Source organism: Acinonyx jubatus, chromosome B4, assembly GCF_027475565.1.
Source record: "Acinonyx jubatus isolate Ajub_Pintada_27869175 chromosome B4, VMU_Ajub_asm_v1.0, whole genome shotgun sequence".
Lineage (NCBI taxonomy): Eukaryota > Metazoa > Chordata > Mammalia > Carnivora > Felidae > Acinonyx > Acinonyx jubatus.
In genome coordinates, this window is record NC_069387.1 from 40694762 (window position 1) to 40717795 (window position 23034).

The window sequence follows — 23034 nt, forward strand, 5'->3', positions numbered from 1 at the left end:
AACTACCCTAAGCTCTGACTCCATGACTCTTCCTCCCTGAGACCACGGAAACCCAGGAGCCTGAAACTGATTTCTCAGTATACCAGTTTCCTCTCTTCAGAGGGTCCCTGTCCCACCTTCCCAGCCCTACCCTTAAGCAGCAAAGCCAGGACCCAGCCCCCTCAAAAAACACACAGTGGCCAGAGAGTATAAAATGTGTATTCGATTTCATATGCACAGTGGGGACACCAACCTCACAGAGGCCATAGTTCCAAACCAGTGATTAACAGTAATGAACCACCCCTGCCTACTTTCAACCATTCGTCTAAGACGACAGATGGCTGCTGCCTCTGGACTGAGATTTTCTCCTCTTCGCTGGTGGGGGCCGGCTGGAACTGAGAAGGGACACAGTGGAAGTCTCAGGCCCCTTGGGGGTGCCATTCTGCTTCCGGAAGGCAGCTTTCTTGAAAGGCTGTTCTGGCAATTGCTGCTTTACCTTCTCAGCCCTTTTGCTGTTTCCAAGGGGCTGATCACAGTCCTCAGGCTTGAGAGTGGCCTGGGTCTTGGAGAGGGATAGCACTCGCACTTCCGTGTCCGTGCCCCTGGAAGAATTCTGCTTTCGGAAGGCAACTTTCTTGGAGGCCTGTGGCATAGCTGACTGTTGCTTTAGTTTCCTAGGCACCTTTGGTCCCCTGATCACTTCAGCTTTTTGAGCTGGCTGGCTGCTATCTTGGAGCTTAGAAGAAGCTTGGGACTTTGTGTCACAAGATACAGTAGGCGAACTTGAGTCTGTCCCTTTGGAGATGCCATTCTGCTTCTGGAAGGAGGCCTTCTTGGGATGTTGCCGTTTCTGCAACTGCTGCTTTGCTTTCACAGCCACTCTGGCTTTCTTGGCAGGATGGCTGCTGCCCTTAGGCTTGGGGGTCATCTGATCTTTCACCTCAGGCAAGTCTAGGTTTGTAGGGGTGGAAGCTGCAGAATTTCCTGGTTTAAAATTAAGCATATGGTTTGAGAAAATGGGCCTCATCACTGGATCCTCATCATTAGTGGAGCAGGTAAATGGTATTAAGATAAGAAAACTGCCTGGGTACGGTTGGCCAAGTGTTCCACACAGCTGGGATAGTGCCTAAGAGCACACTACCTAAATTCGTATTACTTAATATCACCTGGCCTTTACTCAAGTCATATTTGAACCTCGTATTAAGGAAAAAAGGATCAAAAAATAAATTACGAGAAAGGGATCATTCCCCACCCATAGGCAAAAAGGTTTCAAACGAAGCTCTGTCCCCTTGAGGGCAGGAGGTAACAAGGCACTCTGAGGAGGAGGGAAATCCTGAATACACCTGAAGCACTGGGCTTTTTAAATCAAAGACCATTTTTTTTTCATGTGGATTTTGATGAGATACAAGAAAATAAGTCACACATAGCAACCAGAAACAAGCCAGTAAGACATAAGTGAGAAATGACATTAAATACGTACTTTTCAAGTTACAGTGAAAAAAAAAGTTACCGCAAATTTCTCTAGTTCTAGTTCTTAAGGTTTCTGTTAACATTCAGATGTGACTTTTGTGAGGGACATTATTTATAAAGAAAAAAAAAAAAATCAGGGCACCTGGCTGGCTCAGTCAGTAGAGCACATGATTCTTGATCTCAGGGTAATGAGTTCAAGCCCCATGCTGGGCTTGAACTTAAGAAGTTACTTAAATAAGTAAATAAAAAAATCAACTCAATAAGTCACAATTTGTAGTCCAAGAAACCTGCCTCTCCCTCTTCTAACTAAACCTGGGTTATATCCCAGCATGCAGCACCAAAAAGCCTGTTCCAGAAACCCCACCCTTCTCTCTGAGATCCAGGCCAGACTCAAGATGACTGAGAAAAAGAGCTGCAATTAACGTGATGGACTCAGAGAACTGCTGATAGTTCTGAGGAGACTTGTGCCAACCCGGTGCTGACAGTGCTGGACCAGCAGAGGTCTATTACCAGGAAGGCACCCCTTGGCCAAGAAGGAAAAGAAACCACAACTGCACTGGGAGTGCATCTAGTGCCGAAAGACTGCAGCGACTTGGCAGAATCAAGGGAAAAGTCCCCATCTGTACGTGTGCTTTAACATACACTCAAATGGGGTCCAGGCTCCGGAACAATTCTAATTGAAATGAAAGAGGCTTCTCATCCAAGCACGCAAAGGCTGATGTAAGGGAGGCAGAAGTACCTCCCTTCCCTGCGTCACACGCCTCTTTCAAGGCAGAGAGAGCAAAGGTGGTGGGTGATGAAGGGGAGAAAGAGCAGACTGCTTACCTGTTTGGGATTGAGGGATAGAATTAGAGAATTTCTTGAACTTGGCAATAAAGAAACCATCCATATTGTGGGTGTGAGGATAGAAGCGGCGGGTAGAACGCAGAGTGGGGTGGAAGCGCCTTTCTCGAAAGCGAGTAAAACCTTCCTGGCCAAAGTCTAGACCTGTGGGCACCAACCGCACATTCCTCTTTTTCAGGGCATAGTCTACCACCCACTCATTCTCTTCCACCTGGATATGTGGGGGAGACAAAAATGGACGGAAAAGCAGAGCTGGAGTTGAAGAGGGCTCTAAGGGGCAAAGAGACCCCTAGCCCTGTCCCCTCTTGCTCTGCCACAACAAAGGCCTCACCATGATGGAACAAGTGCAGTAGACAAGGTAGCCACCTGTCTTGGAGGTGGCATTGACAGAGTCAATAGCACTCAGGAGCAACTCCTTCTGAAGGTGAGCACAACGCAGGATGTCCTTCTCATCCTGTCCCAAGGAGAGACCGATACGAGGGTGTCAAAACTTCAAAAGGCAGCCTCAGAAGAGGCGAGCTACTAACTGCTCAAGGTGCCCCTCTACCTCCCATTCCACCTCTGCAAGGCCCAGCCAAGCCCTCTCAGCTGGCCCCCACTCCCACGCTTAGCCCCACTCCCCAACTCCTCACCTTGTTAGTCTTCACAGCTGGGTCTTTGGAGATGACCCCGGTGCCACTGCAGGGTGCATCCAAAAGTACTCGGTCAAAGCCCCCCACCACCTGGGGAGAAGGGGTAGGTTAGTTAGATGTTTTGGCAACCTGTACCGCACCATTATTTCCTAGGAGCAAGTCTAAATACCGTGAGGTCAGGAAGGGGACAGGTGAACTGGAAGACCTCAAGAGAGACATACATAGGGGAACCCCACCTTGGGGAACTGACGCCCATCGTAGTGGCTGATGATGGTGTTAGTGACTCCCAACCGGTGCAGATTACCCACGACGCTCTTGAGCCGCTCAGCATTGGCATCATTGGCAAGAATCACACCTGTGTTCTTCATCAGCTGGGCTGAGGGGAGAGACGGCACAGTGCTCACCAGCCAGCTCCTCTGCCTCCACACCCACTGGCCACCCTCCTGCCCAAGAACCCATAAGTGAAGTCTCACTGCTTCAAGGCAACTTCACTCCCAATAAGCCTCCTCCCCACAGTCTACTGTACGGGTCTACCCAATCTGCACTCTGAGATGAACAAGACTGCTGGTGTGGTTTTTTTCGCTGTTACCGAACATCTTTTTGGTGCTAACAGCTAAATGAAATGGTTATGACTACTTATGTGCTGAACACTTGACCAAGGACTTCTAACAGTGTATCTTAATCCTAACAACCCAAGCATAATATAACCCCCAAGCCAAGGACACTTACCACCCCATTTTACAGATAACGAGAGAAGACCAGGGGCTCGCCTGAGGTCATATGGGTAGTTAGTGGCACACATGGGGCTGGACCAGGCTGGCTCCAGAGCCTAGACTCCTCACTACTCTGCTAGTTGTTTGTGTATGGTTTTCTTGCACACTAATAAGTTAGCAACCCCATCTACTCCAAAAGCAGAAAGCCAAATGGCTCCTACCCCACCTTCCCTTCTCATACCTATGTAGCTAGTCTTTCCTCCAGGAGCACAACACATGTCCAGGATCCGCTCGTGTTCCTGGGGTGCCAAGGCCATGACTGGCAACATACTCGAGGCTCCTTGAAGCATATAGTGCCCAGCCAGGTACTCGGGGGTAGCACCTGTGGAAGGACACCCATCTGTGACCTGCTGGGACGAGGGCAGGGACAGAAGGGCTTCCAGGCAGGGAACACTTACCAATGGGCACCGAAGAATCATATACCACCAGTCCAGTCTTTGACCACTTGCCCAGGGGATCCAGGTTAACGCCACGGTTAATTAGCGCCTGAAGATAAAATGAAGATTTTAAGACCTTGTAGGTTCCTACACCCAGAAAACAGGTGGAAATATGAAAACGTGGTTCTACTGAGGCCTGTGGCACCACCACTTCCAGAGCTTGTAGTCATGATACAATCACCACAGACTCATTGGCTGTGGCCTCTCCCATACCATCCTATGATGTCCTTTCCCTTAGCCTGAGGCTCCAACTCAAGGTCTGAATTCCAGCCCAATGGAGCAGACTGCCAGCTCCTGTCCTTTTGTTTCCTGGAACTGAACTCTGATTTTCCAAAAGCCTCAGGCACCCCTGCCATCCAAAAATGTAACATCACAACACACTAAAGATAATGATCAGGTAGGTTACCTTCGCACCAGGAGAAAGACTACATACAACGCCACACCACTAACCGTAGAACAGTGGTCTTTACCATGGGGTCCCTGAACCCTTGGAAACAAGGAGTTTAAAATACTGTTTGTTCATGTGTGTCATGTCTTTTTCTGGGGGCAGGAACCACAGTTTTACCAACTCTTCAATGATCTAAAAGGCAGACACTCCCATTTTGTTCTGAGGCAGTACTTTTTCCCTGATGCCAGCGTCCTAACCCTGTCACAAGGAACAGAGGCTGAAGGGATGAGTCTCCCACTCCACAGAGGTCCTGGGCCCTGAGTCAGTCAGATAAATCCAGCATGACACTAAGCCTGCCTGGGTTTGCCTCCTGGGATCATACCTGTACAAGAAATGCTTACGTACTAAGACCCCAGCCCCCCAAGCCCCTTCAGAGTGAGAAAGAGGAGTCTCTGGGGTTAGAAGTCAACACTTCCCTGAGATAAATCTCAAAATCCAGCCCTCACCTGAGCAAGATCTCGGCGCCGGGTTTTCAAGGTATTGGTCCTGAGTGTGATGGGCCGAGGTACCTCATTAGCTTCTAAGAACTCCACCAACTGAGGAAGCAAAATGGCAGGGAGCAAGTCAGGCTGGCCAAGGAGCTCAGCCAGAAGAGAAAAGAGCAAGGAGACGGACTGCCTTCCTCATTCAGGGTAAAACAGAGAAGATAAGAAAAGAAAAGCAGAAGGGGCCTTAGATTAGAATTCATTACCTCAGACAGAGGGAAGAGGTCCATGAGCTTGCCAAGCAGGAAGTCTCCATAGGAGTAGTAAGTGGCCAGATCCTTCTGAAGCCGGTGCAGATATTCTGAACGAGATCTACCTTCCTCCCGCTGCGTCCCAAAGTCACGCAGCACTGCTACTATATCTTGGATGCGCTTGTGAATTCGTTGCAAGTCTGGAGCCTGGGCATGTGGACGTGTTAAGGAACTGTTTGGTGATGTCCCAGGGCCTGGAAATCCCCTCTCTCAAGCACCTTCTCCCTACCCCTCACCCTGCATTGGAAGGATATCCTGCTCCACCTCCCCAGCAGAGGGCAGCACAAAGGGCTCCTCCTCATCCACATTGATCTGCAGGCCCCCATCTGTCTCATCATTCTTTTGAGGGCCTGACTCAGGGGATTCTTCCTCGGCTTCCTCCTCCTCGGCTTCCTCCTCCTCCTCCTCCTCCTCCTCAGTCTCCTCCTCACTCCATTGGCTCCTACAAACAGGTCCAGAAACAGTGATTCACAGATGAAAACAGACACCTCCTCCTTCCTCAATTCCTTCATCCCAGCTGTTGCCTGGGCTCCATCCTAAGAGTTTCCAAAACTCACCCAGCAACAGCTTCCTGGGCCTTTTGCTTCCGGGCAGCCCTCTCAATGGGCAGCAGCTGAAAAGAGAGGCAGGGGCTAGTAATGCAAAGCCTGCTCTGTCACCCTCCCAAGTAGTATCCCATCTCTGTACTTTGTTTCCTAAATGCAAATGTAACTCTCAGAAGGAAGGAGGAAAGCTAAAGAAGTGAATAGAAGTGAATATGTCAACCATTGTTGAAACTAAGTAACATCATAGAGTTTCATCACACTATTCTACTTTTGTGTGTAACTCACTTCCCATTAAAAGTTCTGAATGTTAATACACCCCATATGTATACAGAAGAGACAAAAATTGTCCTTGGATATCCATTTTGCCACATTTCTTCCAGACATACTATTTTTCATAGTTGAAATCGTGATGCATTTTCACATGTGTTTCCTGCCTTTTTTCATTCATTCACAGATCACCAGCATTTTCATAGACATAACGGCCAAATGTTAATTTAGTATATAAATGAACCATAATTTACTGAAGCATATTGGTTATTTTGGCAGTTTTCAGAGTTTTGGGCATTAAGGTCCACAAGGTGTCTGCAAATCTCCTAACAGTAACTCTGTAGAGAAAAGGCAGACTGTGAGAAACAGTGCAAATGGGAACTTTCTTATCACCTGAGTTTTCCTAACATATACTAATTGTGTAATACATAGATAATTTTTTTTTAGATTTTTTTTAATTTCTATTTTTTTAACATTTATTTATTTTTGAGAAAAGAGCATGAGCGGGGGAGGAGAGAGAAAGAGGGAGACACAGAATCTGAAACAGGCTCCAGGCTCTGAGCTGTCAGCACAGAGCCCGACGTGGGGCTCAAACTCACAGACCATGAGATCATGACCTGAGCCGAAGTCGGACGCCCAACTGACTGAGTCACCCAGGCGCCCCTAGTTTTTCCAGATCCTTGAGAATATCTGTCAGTGATGAGGATACGTGGAGTAGAGAAGAGGGGTTTTAGCATTCTGCCACTGTTTTCCTGTCATCTGTGTTTTTGCTCAGTGCACATACAAGTATAGAAAAGCTGTAGGATAGAGCATTTTGAAATAGGAGACTGTTCAGTGGTGGTGAGGATATGGTCAGGGGAATCTTTGAATGCCCAATGTGAGGGGAATAGAAATGCATACACATTTTTTATAAAGCATTTGGTATCTGAGAACCTTAGGAGTTTCTTCCTTTTGACCTAGTAATTCCGTTTAAGAAGATGATCCAGAATGTGGACAAAGATTTATTCACATATATGTAGGGGTTCCTGGCTGGCTCAGTTGGTAGAACATGCAACTGTTGATTTCAGGGTTGTTAGTTTGAGCCCCATGTTGGGTGTAGAGATTACTTAAAAAAAAAATCTAGGGCGCCTGGGTGGCTCAGTCAGTTGGGCGTCCGACTTCGGCTCAGGTCATGATCTCATGGTCTGTGAGTTTGAGCCCCACGTCGGGCTCTGTGCTGACAGCTCAGAGCCTGGACCTGCTCCAGATTCTATGTCTCCCTCTCTCTGCCCCTCCCCTACTCTCACTTTGTCTCACTCTGTCTCTCAAAAATAAACAAATGTAAAAAAAAAAAAAAAAAAAAAAAGATCTGGAAAAACTAAAAGGCAAGGATCCCTTCCTGAACACCCACAGAGAGAAACCTCACCTCTTCACCTTCATCATCGTCATCTGAAGTGGAGTCAGCGCCATAGTCATCTATCATATTAGCATCACTGTCCTCAGAGTCCCAGAGGCCCCCCTGGTTCACCACATCATCCTCTTCAGAGTCGTCTTCCTCCTGTTCCTCCTCACTGCTGTGGGTTGGTGCTGGACGCTTCTTGCCTTGAGAAGCACGGAGTAAGGACTGGGCTCCCTTCTTACCAGGTGTCTGGACAGCTCCTCCAGAGACTCCTAAGGGTTTGAATAATCCTAGACTGATGGCAGGCACACACTGATGAACCCTGTACTTTCTACCCCTAAAAATGTCCTCTGGCTGTTCCTTTCACTCCAGAAATGCTCAACAAGTCCTTCCCTACCCAGGACATAGAGGACTTCTCATGTAGCACACAGCTCCTATGTTCACTGACCTTTTGGTAACTTTCCAGGGAATGGTTTGGCCCCAGGAAACTTAGGCATCTCAAGGGCTTCAGCAGAACCCAACCTTCTCTTGGCTGCCCTGAAACGATATGTGGAGGAAACAAAACACACCTTTAGACTCTGCCATAGAAATGCATAGAAATGCAACAGTCCCCAAACAACCCTTTCCATCAGTATGATCACATGTAATCACGTGACTAAAGATGAACAGTACCAATTTCGTCCATGGAAGTCTGGACACCCACACTCACCTTTTTCGAGCACGACTAGACAGCCTCTTAGAACTTTCATCACCCGCTGTATTTAAAAAAGAGAGAGAGGCAAAACAGTAGGTCACAGGGGAAATGAAAAAAGAACATTAGAAAATAAAAGTGAAGAAAAAATTAATTCACTAATTAAAGGGAGTAGGTTGTAACTTGCTTCATAGCCCTCCAGGAAGAGTTGGATGAGAGATGTAAAGATGATCTCCATCTGGTTGTGCATCACCCAAATCCAAACTGGGCCTCCCTCCAGGATTCTGATTTCAATCAATAGCATTACTACCATCTTGAAAACAAAAGATTCAAAATTCATCTTTTCTCTCTGGCCTCGGACCTAGTGTACAGAGACATGGCTAAACGCACCAAAGGTCTGAGCTGGTAATGGGTTGGTAAATATGGGACCCGTTATGATTCCTCCTTCAGGAAAATGGTGAAAACAATCTGAAATAAGCCAGCATGGCACATACACTTGCTCCTTCTGTGGCAAAACCAAGATGCAAAGACTAAGCTGTGCAGATCTGGCACTGTGGTCCCTACACTACCACTTCTGCCATCGCCGTTAAGTCTGCCAACAGAAGACCGAAGGAGTTGAAAGACCTGTAGAAGCTCCACCATTTCAAACACTGCTAAGTCTGTAAGAAATGGACGAAGTTATGTAACAAACAAAACTGTCTTGTCTTCTCCTTTCCTTTCCTCTCAATTAGTCAGTAACCAACCACAGATTTTACCTTTGTAGGTGATTTTTTCTTATGTTCTCCAAGAAACAGAAAGTTTAAATCTCAGCCCTGTCATTTACACGACCAAGTTACTTAATCTCTCAGCTTTCATCTCCTTAACAATGCCTCTCTCACAGGGCGCTAAGAGAACGAGATGAATGAGGCAAGACAATGTATCCAAAAGCTTCAGTATAGTGCCTAGCACTTTCTAATACCTCAATAATCTGCACTGTTTTCTCTAAATGCCCAACACAAAGTACCTGTCCATTCTTCTCTCCCACCCCAGCCTTCCATGCAGCAGACATGTGGGAATCAGATCTGTGCCTTGCCATAGCCATGCCCTCCACAACACAACTAGTTGATGGTGACCACTTTCTTCTCAACTTCCACTTACTAACATGTCAACCATCTTCCAAAACCCAGCTTACAATCTCTCTTTTTTTAACATTTATTTATTTATTTTGAGTGAGCACAAGCAGGGCAGGTGCAGACAGAGAAAGAGAGGCATAGAGAAGAGAGAAAGAATCCCAAGCAGGCTCTGCGCTGTACAGAGCCCTACAAGGGGCTCCATCCCTCAAACTGTGAGATCGTGACCTGAGATCAAGACCTGGGCTGAGATCAAGAGCCAGACTCTTAACTGAGTCATCCAGGTGTCCCCCAGCTTAAAATCTTTTTAAACTCTAACTGTGTAGGTCGTCTAAATTCCTTCAATGTTAAACTGGACCTCCCCTTGCATGGGTGCTTCAGTCCCTGCTACGTCTTCTGTAAGTGCTAAGGACAGTGTTTGATTCATACTTACTTTCTAATAACTCACACAATATACTCTGGTTTCTCTAGAAACTGTCTAAATTCGGTAACTCGGCTCAAAGAAAAGTCTACTTGAACAGTGACTACAGAGACTAAAAACGGAAGGGGATATGATACAGATGAAAAACTGGAGCAAAACCTAAAGAACTGGAGAAGGGAGGAGGTGAGGGGAGGAGGCCAGGCCTAACCCTTACCTGCAGGCAAGAATCTGGCTAGTTCGGTCTCAGCACCCTTCTGTTTCCGGGCCTTACGGCCTGGCCCGCGCTTCTCCTTTGCAGGGTCCAACTTGCGCCCCATAGTACTGGGGAAAAGAAAAATGGGAGAAGGTAGAGTCGCGCGTATTGGAAAGGGAAACGGAGACCGCATACTTAGCATATTAGACTGGGAAAGGGAATCGCCTCGAATCTCGACTCAGCACTCCCAACAGCCCCTAATGGCATGACAAAACCTCCATTTTATGCTGGACCCGGCCCTTGGGTCCCACACCATTTGTACTACGTCCCCCTCCCGACGCCCCAGTCTGAGTCAGTGCAGTCACCCTTCCCCAACTTCCTCCACACCCACCCGAAGTCTCGGCTCACTTGAAATAGGGTCCAGGCCCGAGAGGCCCCTGGATAAGCAGCTCGGCACTCCACGTGCACTCTGAGACTAGGGTCGGACACCACACGCTACGGAAATGTTTCACGCAGGCGCACAGAGCGCTCCCGCCTCGTAGCCCCGCCTCTTCCGCTCGGCCGCAGAACCGAGAACGTAGGCTCCCCGTGGGAACGCGCGCTAGGCTGGCGGCAGCACCGCCGGAGGAAATTCGCAGGTGGACCGCTTCCACTCAGTCCCCGGGAGCGGAGAAAGCAATGCGGACGGAACGCTTTTCAACCCCCCCTCCACCCCACACACCCCACCCCGGTCCGCAAAGGGTTGGCCTCTTGCCTCATTGCAGGTATCAGTGGGAATAACTGGTACCTCCACGCCGCCGCTCCTCCAACCAGGGCGTGAGACTTCGGCCCTCCTCCGCCCTACCATCGTCTCAAGACCAAGGAATCGCATGCTTCTCACCTCCCAGCCCTTTGATTAGGAGACCCGCTTCTTCGGCCCCCAAAACCCCCGCTCAGCCCCTTAAGTAAGGTTCGTCTCTGCCTGGGTTCACATCTCTAGAGGCTAGAGCAAGACTGGTGTCCTAATTTCACATCAGTTAAGAAAAAATTACAGCCTTCCTCCAAATAAACACTAAGGCGGTGCTTAGCAGCTGTTAAAAACATTTCCAAGCACTTTACTATTTTTATCTTCACAACTCTATGAAGAAGATATCTTTATTTTATAGGAGAAATCTACAGCCCAGGTAAGTTAACTCCCTCAGGTCACAAAGCCATGAATCAGTAGTACAGGGTATGAACCCAAGTATGGTTTTGGAGCCTCGCGTTTTCCAGGTGGCAGTCATCCTTGATCCCCACCACATAAGGCACATGCACGCAGAACATGGCTCTTCTAAAGAATATCAGAACACAAGGTGACCCCCTTAGGTTTCAAATACACACTTCCCAGAGCTCCTGTCATACACACTCATCCACCTGCACCTACACCCACACTGAACCAGAGCACTAAAATACAAGGAAACTTTTATTTTCAATTTTCATCAAGAAATTTGCTGTGGTTTTTTATGCTTTTGGTTCTTTTCTTTTTTTTTTTTCTTTTTTTTTTTTTTCCACTTTATTTCATTCTAGCTGCTCAGTGGCTGGAGCCGCTGGGTTCCTGGTATTAAAAAGATGCCAACAGAGGTAGCTGTGTCTCGCCCAGGGGCCCGGCCCACTCTGAATACCCCCAAAAAAGGAGAAAAGAAAACACAAAATAAACCAACAAAATAAAACCAAAAGGAGGAAGAAATTCAGATCGTTTTCTTCAAGCCTGGCGGGAACCCACAAGAGTTTGTGTGTAACAGGCGTTACGGTGGGGAGAAGCCAGGGCCCAGAAGAAGGCCAGCCCGCCAGCTCCCTGCAGATGGCGCCGGCGCTACTGCTGCATGTCTCTCCAGCAGGAAGGGCACCACCGTCCCTCACTCCCTCCCCTTCCCCAGTGCACTGGGGGCTGTTCCTTTACAATGTGGAAGATGGGGCAGAAGGAAGGAAGGGTCTCTCAGGCCCCAGGGGAGAAGCTGGGCAAGGGAAAGTGAGGAAGGTCACTGCTCAGCGGTGGAGGTGGTATCATCGATCCGGATCTTCACTGCTGCTGGGCTACCTACAGGAAAGAGAGCCAAGGGAGTCAGAATTCCAAACCATAGGAATCTACCTGATCCCAAGGGAACTCACCGGTAAGCCCCTGCACCCCCCAACCAGAAGAGCAATATTACAAGTTCCAGACTGGCTCTTCTGGAACAGCTGGCCAGAAGAAAACACTCTACCTGCTGTGGAGTAGGTTCGGGTGCTCGGTTTGCCAGGCGGCTGAGAATGTTACGCTCTGACATCTGTAGCCTCACAGCAACTGGGGGAATTCGGGCTATAGTAGCTGGGAGTCGAGTCACATCGGCTTTCATGTCACTCAGCAGTTCTTCTAGCTGTTTCAGAACTGCATGGGGTAGGGGTGCAGGGGGAAACAGACGGTGAGCTGTGGTAGTCAAGACTGAGATCCTTCTTAGCACGGTGAACCAGGCCCCTCTGTTACTTCTCAGTGATCCAAGTGACTGATGTGCTGGAGTATGGTCTGTCAGTCAGAGTCACCTGACTGGCCTCCACCATACCCAAGTTACTACTTCTTATATTCCACTTCCAACTGTCCATGATGCTATGCTTTTTTATGCCACTTAGCCCTCAATGCACTTTGCTCCATATTGTCTCGTCTATATTCTCCCTCCATGAGAGAAGCTTATTCCTGTTTCCTTTTTTCATCATCTTCCCTCTCCAGCTTTTGGAGCTATCTCCTCCTTCCTTTGTAACAGCCTTTTTTTCCTCATTTCACCCTCCACCCCACCCCCATGTTTGAACTTTAGTTAGAAACAAATGTTGAAAGGGATCTAGAATCTAACTGAACCTTAAATCATGAAGTCACCTCTAAATTATCTCAGATGATACTCTATTATTCTGCTTTGCTTTCCACCTCCAAGAACTTGAATATATGGAGTTAAAAGAGGCAAAGAACCACTGTCCTTGATTGCCTCTAAGATATTAGCTTTTCAAGGAAGAAGGCAAAGATCCCAGCCAGAAGGACTCTGAAAGTTTTGGAAACAAGGAGTAACTATGTATTCGGGAGGAGGAAGGAGACCGAGTCAGCAGGAGGCAGGGGAGCCACTGGCTACCTTTGTGCAGGACTGCATTGGCTGGCTTGTTTCCTGCCATTGACTCCTTAGACAGGTGCTGATGACTCTCCGCCAAACACTCCACCTCAGCAAAGCGGGTGTTTAGGGCCATGGAAGGGTGAGAAGGGTCCTCGGACATGTTCAGGTAAGCTGCCCGGCGCAGCTGTTCCTCAATCACCAGGGCTTGTTCTAAGAGCTAGAGAAGGATAAAGAGGAGATGGGGGTTGGACTGATACTTACTCTGATTTTTGACAGGCTTCTCAGAACCTATAAAGAACCTTACAGACGGCTCCCCCACACACAAGCAGCTCAACATCACATTGCTTTTGCTTTTTTTAATCCCCATTTGGAAGTCCATGTTTTTAAAACTCCTTGCCCTTTACTGATTTGCTTATACAAAAATGATAGTTTCAATTTAGAAAGTAGATCGTATAAAAAATTAAGATTGTAAGTAATTGCACCTCCTAAAGATACTATTAACATGTTCTGGTTTTTCTTTGCATATATATATTTTTATGTACCAGAGATCACTCTCTCTCTATAGATCTACATCATGGCTTCACCCAAAATTCCATAGTAAAAACCTTCCTTTATTATTAACTGCTCTTGACAAAAAATGCTTTTTTTTTTTAAATTTTTTTTAACATTTACTTATTTTTTGAGAGACAGAGAAAGACAGAGCAGGAGCAGGGGAGGGGCAGAGAGGGAGACACAGAATCTGAAACAGGCTCCAGGCTCTGAGCCATCAGCACAGAGCCCGATGTGGGCCTTAAACTCACTAACCATGAGATCATGACCTGAGCTGAAGTCGGATGCTTAACCAACTGAGCCACCCAGGCGCCCCTGACAAAAGATGCTTTTTAGTGGTTGCATGATAGTCCCTTCTATGGATATACCTACCACATCATATCACTTGTTTTACTTTTTAAAATTATTTTATTTTCTTTTGTCTCCATATCTCATTTCCATTCCCTTTCCTTCCCCAATAGGCAACGCTTATAATATACTTACTGCATGGTTTTTGGTGTTTTTGAAAACTGAATATTGGTTCATGTGCATATTTCTAATTTAACAAAATGTTGTTCTGTACACATAAAAAGCTTTTTCTTCCTTTCCCCACTTCAGATCTTTTTAATTTGTTCAATTTATGTTGTTCTATTACATATATTTTGTTTCTTCTGTTGCTTAGAATGCTTCATGATGTGAACCCACATTTTACCTATGCACACTCCCAGTGTCCCAGCTGAACATCTAGGTTGCCTACAGGCCCCACCACCAAAAATTATGCTGCAATGAACACTTACACGTCACCTGATGGAGCTACGTAAAAGGTTCTTTGCAATATATTCCGAGGGACAGAATGCTGTTTCAGAAGTTATAAGACTTAATTTGCTCAAGTATCCATCCACTGGTTCTTAAAAACAATAAAGCCATTAGGGGTCAGGAAATAGGACAGTATGAGAATAATGGGCTGTTGTTTCTTCCACAGGACATGCTTCATCAAGCAGAATAATCTATCCCCAGACAGACCAAGCATCTACTTTCAATCTACAGATCCTGTCTCCTTCACCAACTGCCTCTTCCTGTCCCATACTATGAGCTTTCTCCAGGGCCAGCCCTCGGCTTGCTATTCTTTTAACGCACTCCCTTAAGTGATTTCTCCTTTCCCAGTTCAGCCAGCACCTCTGTGCAAATGATGCTTTTTGAACCTTCATTTCAAAGCACTGAGCGTTCTGATCCCACTCATGTGGTTGATCACTCTGATCCCACTTGTTTATGGTGATGGGGGTAGTGGGAGAACACTAGGACTTTTTCTAAAGTTTAACTCTACAAACTGCTCCCTCTTCATACTTCTCTGAACTGCCAATGATCATTTTTCTTGGTGACTCAGGCTCAAAACTTTAGTTTATATCTCAAATCCAATCAGTCAAGAGTCAGAAAACTATGGCCTATGGCCAAAATCTGGCACATTGGTTGTTTGTGTATGGCTCAAGAGCTAAGAATGGTTTTTTTACATTTTTAAAAAAATATCTTGTTTTTCTACGTAATCTCCACACCCATCGTAGGGCTCGAACTTGTAACCTCAAGGTCAAGAGTTGCACACTCTACCAACTGAGCCAGCCAGGTGCCCTAGTTTTTTACATTTTTAAATGGCTAGAAAAAAATCAACAGTTTGTGACACTTTATAAAAATTATATGAAGGTCAAATTTTGGCATCAATAAATACAGTTTTATGGGAACACATTCATACTTACTCGTTTATCACCTGTGGCTACTTGCACACTACGAGAGTATTTGCAACATGTACGTCCCACAAAGCCTGAAATAGTTACTATCGAGCCCTTTAATAGAAAAGGTTTGCTGACCCTACAATAAATCAGTAAAGCCTATCAATTATTTGGTATTTTGTTTCCTTTATCTTATCCTTTTCATTTTCTACAACCAGCACCACAGCCCAGCCTTTACTACCTCATGACTGTACAGCAGTTCTATAATCTCATGAATGCTGTTTCCATTTCCCTTGGTCATATCAAAACTCTTCACAATCCTTCAATGCCTGCCCATTAACTAACTATAGGGTCAAGTCCAAACTCTCATCTGGTGCCAAAAAACGCACCTACTGACCTCTAACCCTTACCTATCTCTCCAACCTACCTCCCACCATCACCCAAACAAGTGTTCTCTACAGCCCGACTGGACTACTTGCTGTTTGCAAACACCATAAGCTCTGCTGCCTCTAGGTCTCTGCCCTACCTAATCCCGTTGGTTCAAACAGCCTTCTGTTTCTATCCAGTTATCTCTATTACATTAATCAAAACTTAATTCCAATACCAGCTTCTCCACAAAGTCATTTGGGAGCTCTCTTCTGGCTCCCTAATTTTCCCTGGAGAACTTCCATATGAATCCCTCCCAATACACAGAGTGGCATTCATTTTATCACACATTTGCCTCTACCTTAAACCAAAAGTTCCTTGAGAATAGGCACCATGCCTTATTTTTGTATCCCTGTGCCACTCGTTGCTTGGCACATGTTTGAAGATTTATTAGTGTACATTTCTTACCCCCCAGTTACAGTCAGCTTAAAATCCCCCTATCTTGTCTTCATGGTATCCCATTTTGATGGTCTGCACAAAGGTGCCCTCAATGTACGTTTGCCGAATTCTAGACTGAGACTCTCTTCAGCCCTGGGTTTACTAACTCTAGTGATTCTGAGAATGAAGCTCTACCTTTGCATCTCCTCTTTGCATCCACCCCACCCCTTATCCACACAGGTGCTCTCAGATGCAGACAAAAGTACCACTAGCCCACTGACAGCCCTCCCTCTTCAAAGATCCAATTCAGTCCCATCTCTGTATCTTTCCTGCACACTCCAACCTATAGTGTTCCCCCAACATATCCACTGCATGTCTGTGTCATTTATTGGTATGTATGTATTTAACTAGGCTCCATGCCCAACGTGGGGCTTGAACTCATGACCCTGAGATCAAGAGTTGCATGCCCTACTGAGTTAGCCAGGTGCCATTCTGTCTGTGTCATTTATTAGGCACAGTCATCTTCAGCCCTTGAAGAGCTGGTTAACTTTCGAGTCTCTAGGTCTTAATTTTTTTGCTTTTTTTTTTTTAACTTTTTATTTAAGTTATCTCTGTATTTGTGGGGCTTGAACTCACAACCCCAAAATCAAGAGTGGCATGCTTTTCCAACTGAGTCACCCAGGTGCCCCCATATTTCTAATATTTAAGATACTTGGGAACAAAGCCTTTCACAATATAAAAAGTTAAGTAACATACACAGGAAAACACAATAAACAGCATGGCTGCATGAATAGACTACCTCCTTTGTAGTCCCTTCTGCACTGTAAAGGCTGTCATTTCAGGGCGCCTGGGTGGTTCAGCTGGTTAAGCATTCAACTCTTGATTTCAGCTCAGGTCATGATCTCAGTCTGTGAGATCAAGCCCCACGTCTGGTCTCTGAGAGTGCAGAGCCTATTTGGGATTCTCTCTCCCTCTCTTTGCCCCTCCTCCTCTCCCCAAAATAAATAAATAATAAAATAAAATAAAATAAAATAAAAATAAAAGCTGTCACTTCAACATTTCATTCCTCCCCATCCTGCTCACCTTGAACCTTCGGGCTAGAAACTTATTCTTGATCTCTAAGAAATTGCCACGATTCATTTCACCCTTGAAAGGTTCATTGAGGATGGCATAGCGTGGGTCATTCTGGATGTCCTGCCACCGGGCATAGCCATGGCTATTGGAAAATTGCTCAGGAAAAACAAAACAAGGAAAGAACCTCAAACATGGGATCTTCAGAAACCTTCACCAAGAACCTCAGCCCAGACTCAGGCAAAGGATACTTTATGATGCCAGCCAGCAGCCAGTAGTCATGTCGCCGATGCCAGATCTCATAAGTCTTCTTGGTGACTGTGGCTGCCCGCTCCTCATTCTGCCAAAGGGAGTGCAACTCTGAAGAGAATTTGGGGAAGGTTGGGGAGCAAAAGAGACACAAATGTCTTTAAGAATTCAAAAAACTCTTTATCTCTGCCCCCACAGATGCCATCTTAGTAGTATGCCATGCCTATGGCTTTCTAATACAGAATCAGCTTGACAGTCCCTCATCTAATGAAGTCTTTGTACAGGAACCCTGATTTCACTTTAGATGCTTCTAACCCCAGATGGTCCCTCATTGTCATACCAGTAAAACCACCATCTGCAATGTTGAACATAAATCGCTGTTTAATATTTTTTTTCTGCTTCTCGTCATTCAGGTCCTTGGGGGTCTCTCCATTCTGAAGCATCACCTCTTTTTTCTCTTCTTCTTCTTTCTTCTCTTCTACAGGATATGCAGAAGAAAAATATCAGCGCCATACAAAAGCATAGCACCTTGGCCTTTACCCACAGCATTATATGCTGCAAGTATCTAGCCACCTCCACCCTTTCTCCACACTGTTTCTCAAACCCAGAAAAAGATGCCACCGGCCCATGACAATCATATGTAGGGACAGATGGAGTCTTTTAGCTTGGGATAAAATAGCTATATGGGTGTGGATGGGAAGAGGCCAGGGGCTATCCCAGAGATAAAATCCTTGCATCTAGTTTTAGAGTCCTTTTTAATCATAACCAGCTTCTCCAAACACCCACCTTTGTCCTCTACCACAATGGGAGTCAGATCTACTGCTGACTTCTCCTCTACCTTCTCCACGTCAGCAACACCTGGGGAGAACAGATGGCATCGAGAGTGTATAAAGAAGAATGTTTTGGGGTGCTTGGCTGGCTCAGTCACAGACATGCAACTCTTGATCTCGAGCTTGTGAATTCAAGCCCCATGTTGGATGTACAGATTACTCAAAAATAAAATCTTTTGGAGCACCTGAGTGACTCAGGGATTAAGCATCAAACTCTGGATTTTGGCCCAGGTCATTCATGATCTCACAATTTGTGGGACTGAGCCCTGAATCTGGCTCTGCACTGATAGCACAGAGCCTGCTTGGGATTCTCTCTGCCCTTCTCCCATTTGCGTGCACTCTCTCTCTCAAAATAAATAAACGTTAAAAAATAAATAAATAAAGGGGCACATGGGTGGCTCAGTCAGTTGAGCGTCCAACTTCAATTCAGGTCATGATCGAGCAGCTCGTGGGTTTGAGCCCCACTCAGGCTCTGTGCTGACAGCTCAGAGCCTAGAGCCTGCTTCGGATGTCTCCCTCTCTCTCTCTCTCTGCCCATCCCCCCCCCACTTGCACTCACTCTCAAAAAAAATAAAACATAAAATTTTTTAAAATAAACATTAAACAAATTTTTTTTTAACAAAACAAAAATAAATAAATAATAATTAATTAATTGACTTAAAAAAGAAGGGGGCTCCTGGGTAGCTCAGTCAGTTGAGCATCTGACTCTTGGTTTCAGCTCAGGTCATGATCTCACAAGATCTAGCCCCAAGTGGGGCTCTGCACTGACAGCACAGAGCCTGCTTGGGATTCTCTCTGCCCCTACCCTGCTCATGTTTGCTTTAAATTTACATATTAACTTAAAAAACAAAATAAAAAAATAAAAATGTTCTCTATTCCTCACCATAACCAAATGGAACAGTCTTTTTTTTTTTCTTCTTAAGTTTATTTATCTACTTTGAGAAAGAGACGGGAGTGAGAGCACATGCAAATGGGGAAGGGGCAAAGAGAGAGAATCCCAAGCAGGCTCTGCACTGTCAGCAAGGAGCCTGACTTGGGGCTTGAACTCACAAACCCTGAGATCATGACCTGAGCTGAACTCTGACGCTTAACTAATCTAATCGAGCCACCCACATGCCCTGGAACAGTCTTAATCCTAAATCTCCATGATTAACATCATAAAAGACATCTTAAGGGGGAAAAAACCCTCAATTTAAATTCAAGGGTGCAAGATTCTTCAGGGTTTCACTTCTTCCTGACACCCCATAGCCCAGTTAAAAGTCCAAGAGCTTCACAGGGATCTGCACAATGTAGTACTTGAAAATGTGGATACCTTTGGGCTCTGTCTCCATCGGTTCCTCTGTTCTCTCCTTCACCTCTGCCTTTTCCACTTTCTCCTCTCCCTCGGGAGGTTCAACAAGGACTTTTTCATCCTCTGAGGCAGGGGCAGGGGGTTGTGTACACTTCAAAGGAAAAAGACGTAAGTTGAAGCAAACAGGCCAACGACCGAAAAGGATGAACGGGCTTATCCATTTACCTTTGGTATGGCATCCAGTCACCCCCATCTCTTACCTCAACAGTGGCCTCTGGGGCTGCAGATTTAACCTCCTTTTCTCCTTCTGCACTCTCGTCTTCTTTGAGGCTATTCTCTTCTATTTTTATCCCATCCTCTGCAGACCAACAGAAGACAATTAATTAGGAGGAAGGTCCTAGACCAGCGAGAAGGTCACACCCGCTCAGTTTGTCTCATCTTAAGTTGTCCTCTCGTGCCTTTAAGAGCCAGCCCTATTCTTAGGACGGCTCTCCTAAACTGAGAGGGAGATTGCTCTGTGTCCTGCCAGACTCCCCTGTTAGAGCTGAGCACAAGGGAGCAGACAAAGCATAGGCAAGGACAAAAGACAGAAAAAGAGAGTACAAGCACACTTACCAGCAGGTGGGGCAGGTGCAGGGGTATTGGGTTGTGTGTCCCCTGGAGTGGAGGGTGTGGGAGTCTTTGGGGAAGGTGACCCTGGCTGGGACATTTTCTTGTTCTCCTCTACTTCAGCAAGTTCAGGCATGCTCCAGCGCCCATTGACATGTTCAAACTCCTGAACCTGGAGCAATAAGACAAGATAGTGAAGACTCAATTCCAGCTCTAGGCTCCTTTCCTATTGGCCCTCCAGTTTCCCCTACAAACTCTGAACAATGAAAAGAGGCTCAGGGCTCACCTTCTTTCGAATCAAGGACATGACACCAATTCTAGTAAGGACATGCTGGCGAGACAGGCCTTCTCGGGGGACACCATCAGCAAAGGTCTCAGCCCCATCTGCCCCCGGCTCACATAAATGTCGCATAAAAAGAGACACATAAGCCCTGTAGTAAGGAAGTGAAAAATGAGTTAAACAGCTATCAGGCCAACTCCTAGATGAGATCTTTCCAACCACTTAGGCATTAACTTAGGCAACAACCACTCTGGCTCCATCTTGAGATAAAGCCCACAATTGCATTGAAGGATGGTTCTCCAGATCCCACACCACGCCCCAGGTTCTCTTCTAGGGAAGCTAGAAACACAAAGAGCCCTATTACTAACAGCTTCACCCATCAACTTCAACAGAGAACACGGACAATTTCCCTGCACAGCCTGGACGAGTAGTGTGGAATGACCAGAGATTAAAAACTCTTGCTCTGTACAGTCACTCCAGCTCTCAACTTACTTGAACTCTTTCTCTGATTTGCCTCGCAGATCTCTCACAAGCCACTGGGTGGTAAAAGCATCCTGAGGTGGCATCCCATATCGCATAATTGCATTAAGAAAGGCTTTTCGCTGACGAGCATTAAAGCCAAGTACCTAGAAGAAGAAGGAGCCTACGTGAGAGGGAGCAGGTCTTACTCCATCAAAGACCAAATATCAAGCACTCACCCATCACCCCTCCTTAGAATCAAACAGCACTTACTTCAATATTCCCACCAACACGGGCCAACAGAGGAGGCAATGGCTTATCTTTATCATTCCGCAGGCCCTTGCGACTGGGCCTGCGGGGAGCTGCAAAAAGAAAAGGAGGCATAAGCGACACTGACAGAGGTATTAAACAAAGTAACACTTAAAAGTCAGCAGAAAGGCATAGCCCTCACCTTCTGAGCGTTCATCAAAGTCTTCATCACCTTCCTCTGAGGCCACTGAATAATCGGACTGGTTGTCGGACTGGTCGTCCTGCCAATCTGGAGGGAGAGAGGGCAGATGAGCGGGGCCCACTGCTCTAGTGGAACGGCCCATGGGTGGGGGGCGGGGCCGGCCACACACACCTCGGTCCTCCTGGGAGCCATCATTGTAGTTGACCTGTTTACGGATTCTTTTTCCTTTGCCCAGATTTCGGGCTAGATCTTCTTGCTGCTGCTCATAATGGTGCCGCAGCAATTTCTCCCAGTAGTCAGGATCCACACTTTCTTCCTGTTTTATGATTTCTCGTTCTACCTCCTCTTCCTCCTGGGACAGAGGGAGGGCCAGGACTCAGGGGTGCTGAAGTCAGCACCACCAGCTACCCCTGGTCCTCACAGTTCCCACTGTGCTAGCTCCTTTTCAGGACTGGACTCTGAAATACTTAGTGTGCCTGGTTGGACCTAAGAACTTAAGAGAAATTTAATTGACAGGACATGGCTCCTCATAATTACATAGAGATTAGCAGTCAACATAACTAAACAAAAACGTGAGATGACGTTATCACAAGAGAAGCATGAAGAGACAGTATGCTTTCTTCTAACACTTTTTACTGAGACCTACACAGTTGGGAGATAGCAAAATATACGAAAAAGAGATTAGATAGGAAGGGAGAATAGAAGGGCTTCTGGGGGCGCCTGGGTGGCTCAGTCGGTCAAGTGGCCGACTTTGGCTCAGGTCATGATCTCGCAGACCGTGAGTTCAAGCCCTGCGTCAGGCTCTGTGCTGACAGCTCAGAGCCTGGAGCCTGTTTCGGATTCTGTGTCTCCCTCTTTCTGACCCTCCCTCGTTCATGCTCTGTCTCTCTCTGCCTCAAAAATAAATAAACGTTAAAAAAAAAAAATTTTTTTAAAAGGGCTTCTGAAATACTACAAAAAATCTTCATAAGAGATAAAGTAGAAGGACCATAAGCTCTTCTGTTCTTCATAATTTCATAAAAATTTGCCAACTGTGTGCAAAAAACAAAACCAAATTATACATACGTACTCTCTTATGTTCTAGTAATGTTTACGTTCCTCCAAAAATCTTTTTTTCAGACACTTCAAGACCAGTAACTGATTCCAAATCCCTTACATTAGAACTAAACCACTACTAACAGCATATTAGAAACACCCTAAATGTCTATCATTATGGAACTAACTGAACCAATTCCTGGGGGTGGGGAGTGGGCAAAATGGATGAAGAGGGTCAAAAGGTACGAACCTCCGGTTATAAAATAAACAAGTCCTGTGCATATAACACACAGCATGGTGATTACAGTTAATAATCACTGTATTGCATATTTGAAAGTTGCTGAGAATAGATCTTAAAAGTTCTCATCACAAGAAAAAAAAATGCACAACTATGCATGGTAACAGATGTTAACTAGACTTACCAGGTGATCGTTTCACAAAATACATAAATATCAGATCAATTTGTTGTACAACAGAAACTAAACATATATGCTGTCAATTTTACCTCAATCTTAAAAAATAAATCATGGGGGCGCCTGGGTGGCTTAGTGGATTAAGTGTCCAATTCTCGATTTCAGCTCTGGTCATGATCTTATGGTTCATGGGATCCAGCCCCACGTCAGGCTCTGATGCTAAGAGCACAGAGCCTGCTTGGGATTCTCTCTCACTCTCTCTCTCTCTCTCTCTCTCTCTCT

The 23034-nt window shown here is 46.0% G+C and overlaps 2 protein-coding genes and 1 non-coding gene across 10 annotated transcripts in view; all 3 read right to left on the reverse strand.

The window, feature by feature from the left end:
• Positions 1–180: 180 nt before the first annotated feature.
• NOP2 (NOP2 nucleolar protein) lies at positions 181–10532 on the reverse strand. The gene is made up of 16 exons (XM_015061398.3): positions 10331–10532; positions 9944–10050; positions 8218–8263; positions 7957–8045; positions 7536–7780; positions 5876–5931; positions 5573–5760; positions 5274–5473; positions 5029–5118; positions 4096–4183; positions 3879–4019; positions 3161–3300; positions 2925–3014; positions 2624–2746; positions 2275–2503; positions 181–963 (listed from the first exon to the last, which is right to left on the reverse strand). The coding sequence occupies exons 2-16, from the start codon at positions 10044–10046 to the stop codon at positions 305–307; spliced, it is 2487 nt and encodes an 828-aa protein (XP_014916884.3). The 5' UTR covers positions 10047–10050; positions 10331–10532; the 3' UTR covers positions 181–304.
• Positions 10533–11345: 813 nt separating this feature from the next.
• CHD4 (chromodomain helicase DNA binding protein 4) overlaps positions 11346–23034 on the reverse strand; it is a 30010-nt gene continuing 18321 nt past the window's right edge. For 3 of the 8 annotated variants that reach the window (XM_027074129.2, XM_027074132.2, XM_027074126.2), the window contains exons 26-40: positions 21476–21656; positions 21305–21391; positions 21127–21215; positions 20887–21020; positions 20401–20545; positions 20121–20286; positions 19766–19863; positions 19527–19656; positions 18171–18242; positions 17725–17862; positions 17387–17495; positions 17148–17280; positions 13030–13228; positions 12142–12305; positions 11346–11978 (exon numbers count right to left, since the gene is read on the reverse strand). In XM_027074129.2, the coding sequence (XP_026929930.1) occupies positions 11961–11978; positions 12142–12305; positions 13030–13228; positions 17148–17280; positions 17387–17495; positions 17725–17862; positions 18171–18242; positions 19527–19656; positions 19766–19863; positions 20121–20286; positions 20401–20545; positions 20887–21020; positions 21127–21215; positions 21305–21391; positions 21476–21656 (1863 nt within the window). In that variant the 3' untranslated portion in view covers positions 11346–11960. Of the gene's footprint in view, positions 11979–12141; positions 12306–13029; positions 13229–17147; positions 17281–17386; positions 17496–17724; positions 17863–18170; positions 18243–19526; positions 19657–19765; positions 19864–20120; positions 20287–20400; positions 20546–20886; positions 21021–21126; positions 21216–21304; positions 21657–23034 lie in introns of all 8 variants that reach the window. The other 5 variants (XM_027074131.2, XM_027074127.2, XM_027074125.2 and 2 more) reach the window with 3 other exon arrangements.
• On the reverse strand, positions 19949–20088 carry LOC113603777 (small Cajal body-specific RNA 11). Its single transcript, XR_003425461.1, has one exon. It is a non-coding gene; the product is annotated as a small Cajal body-specific RNA 11 (non-coding RNA).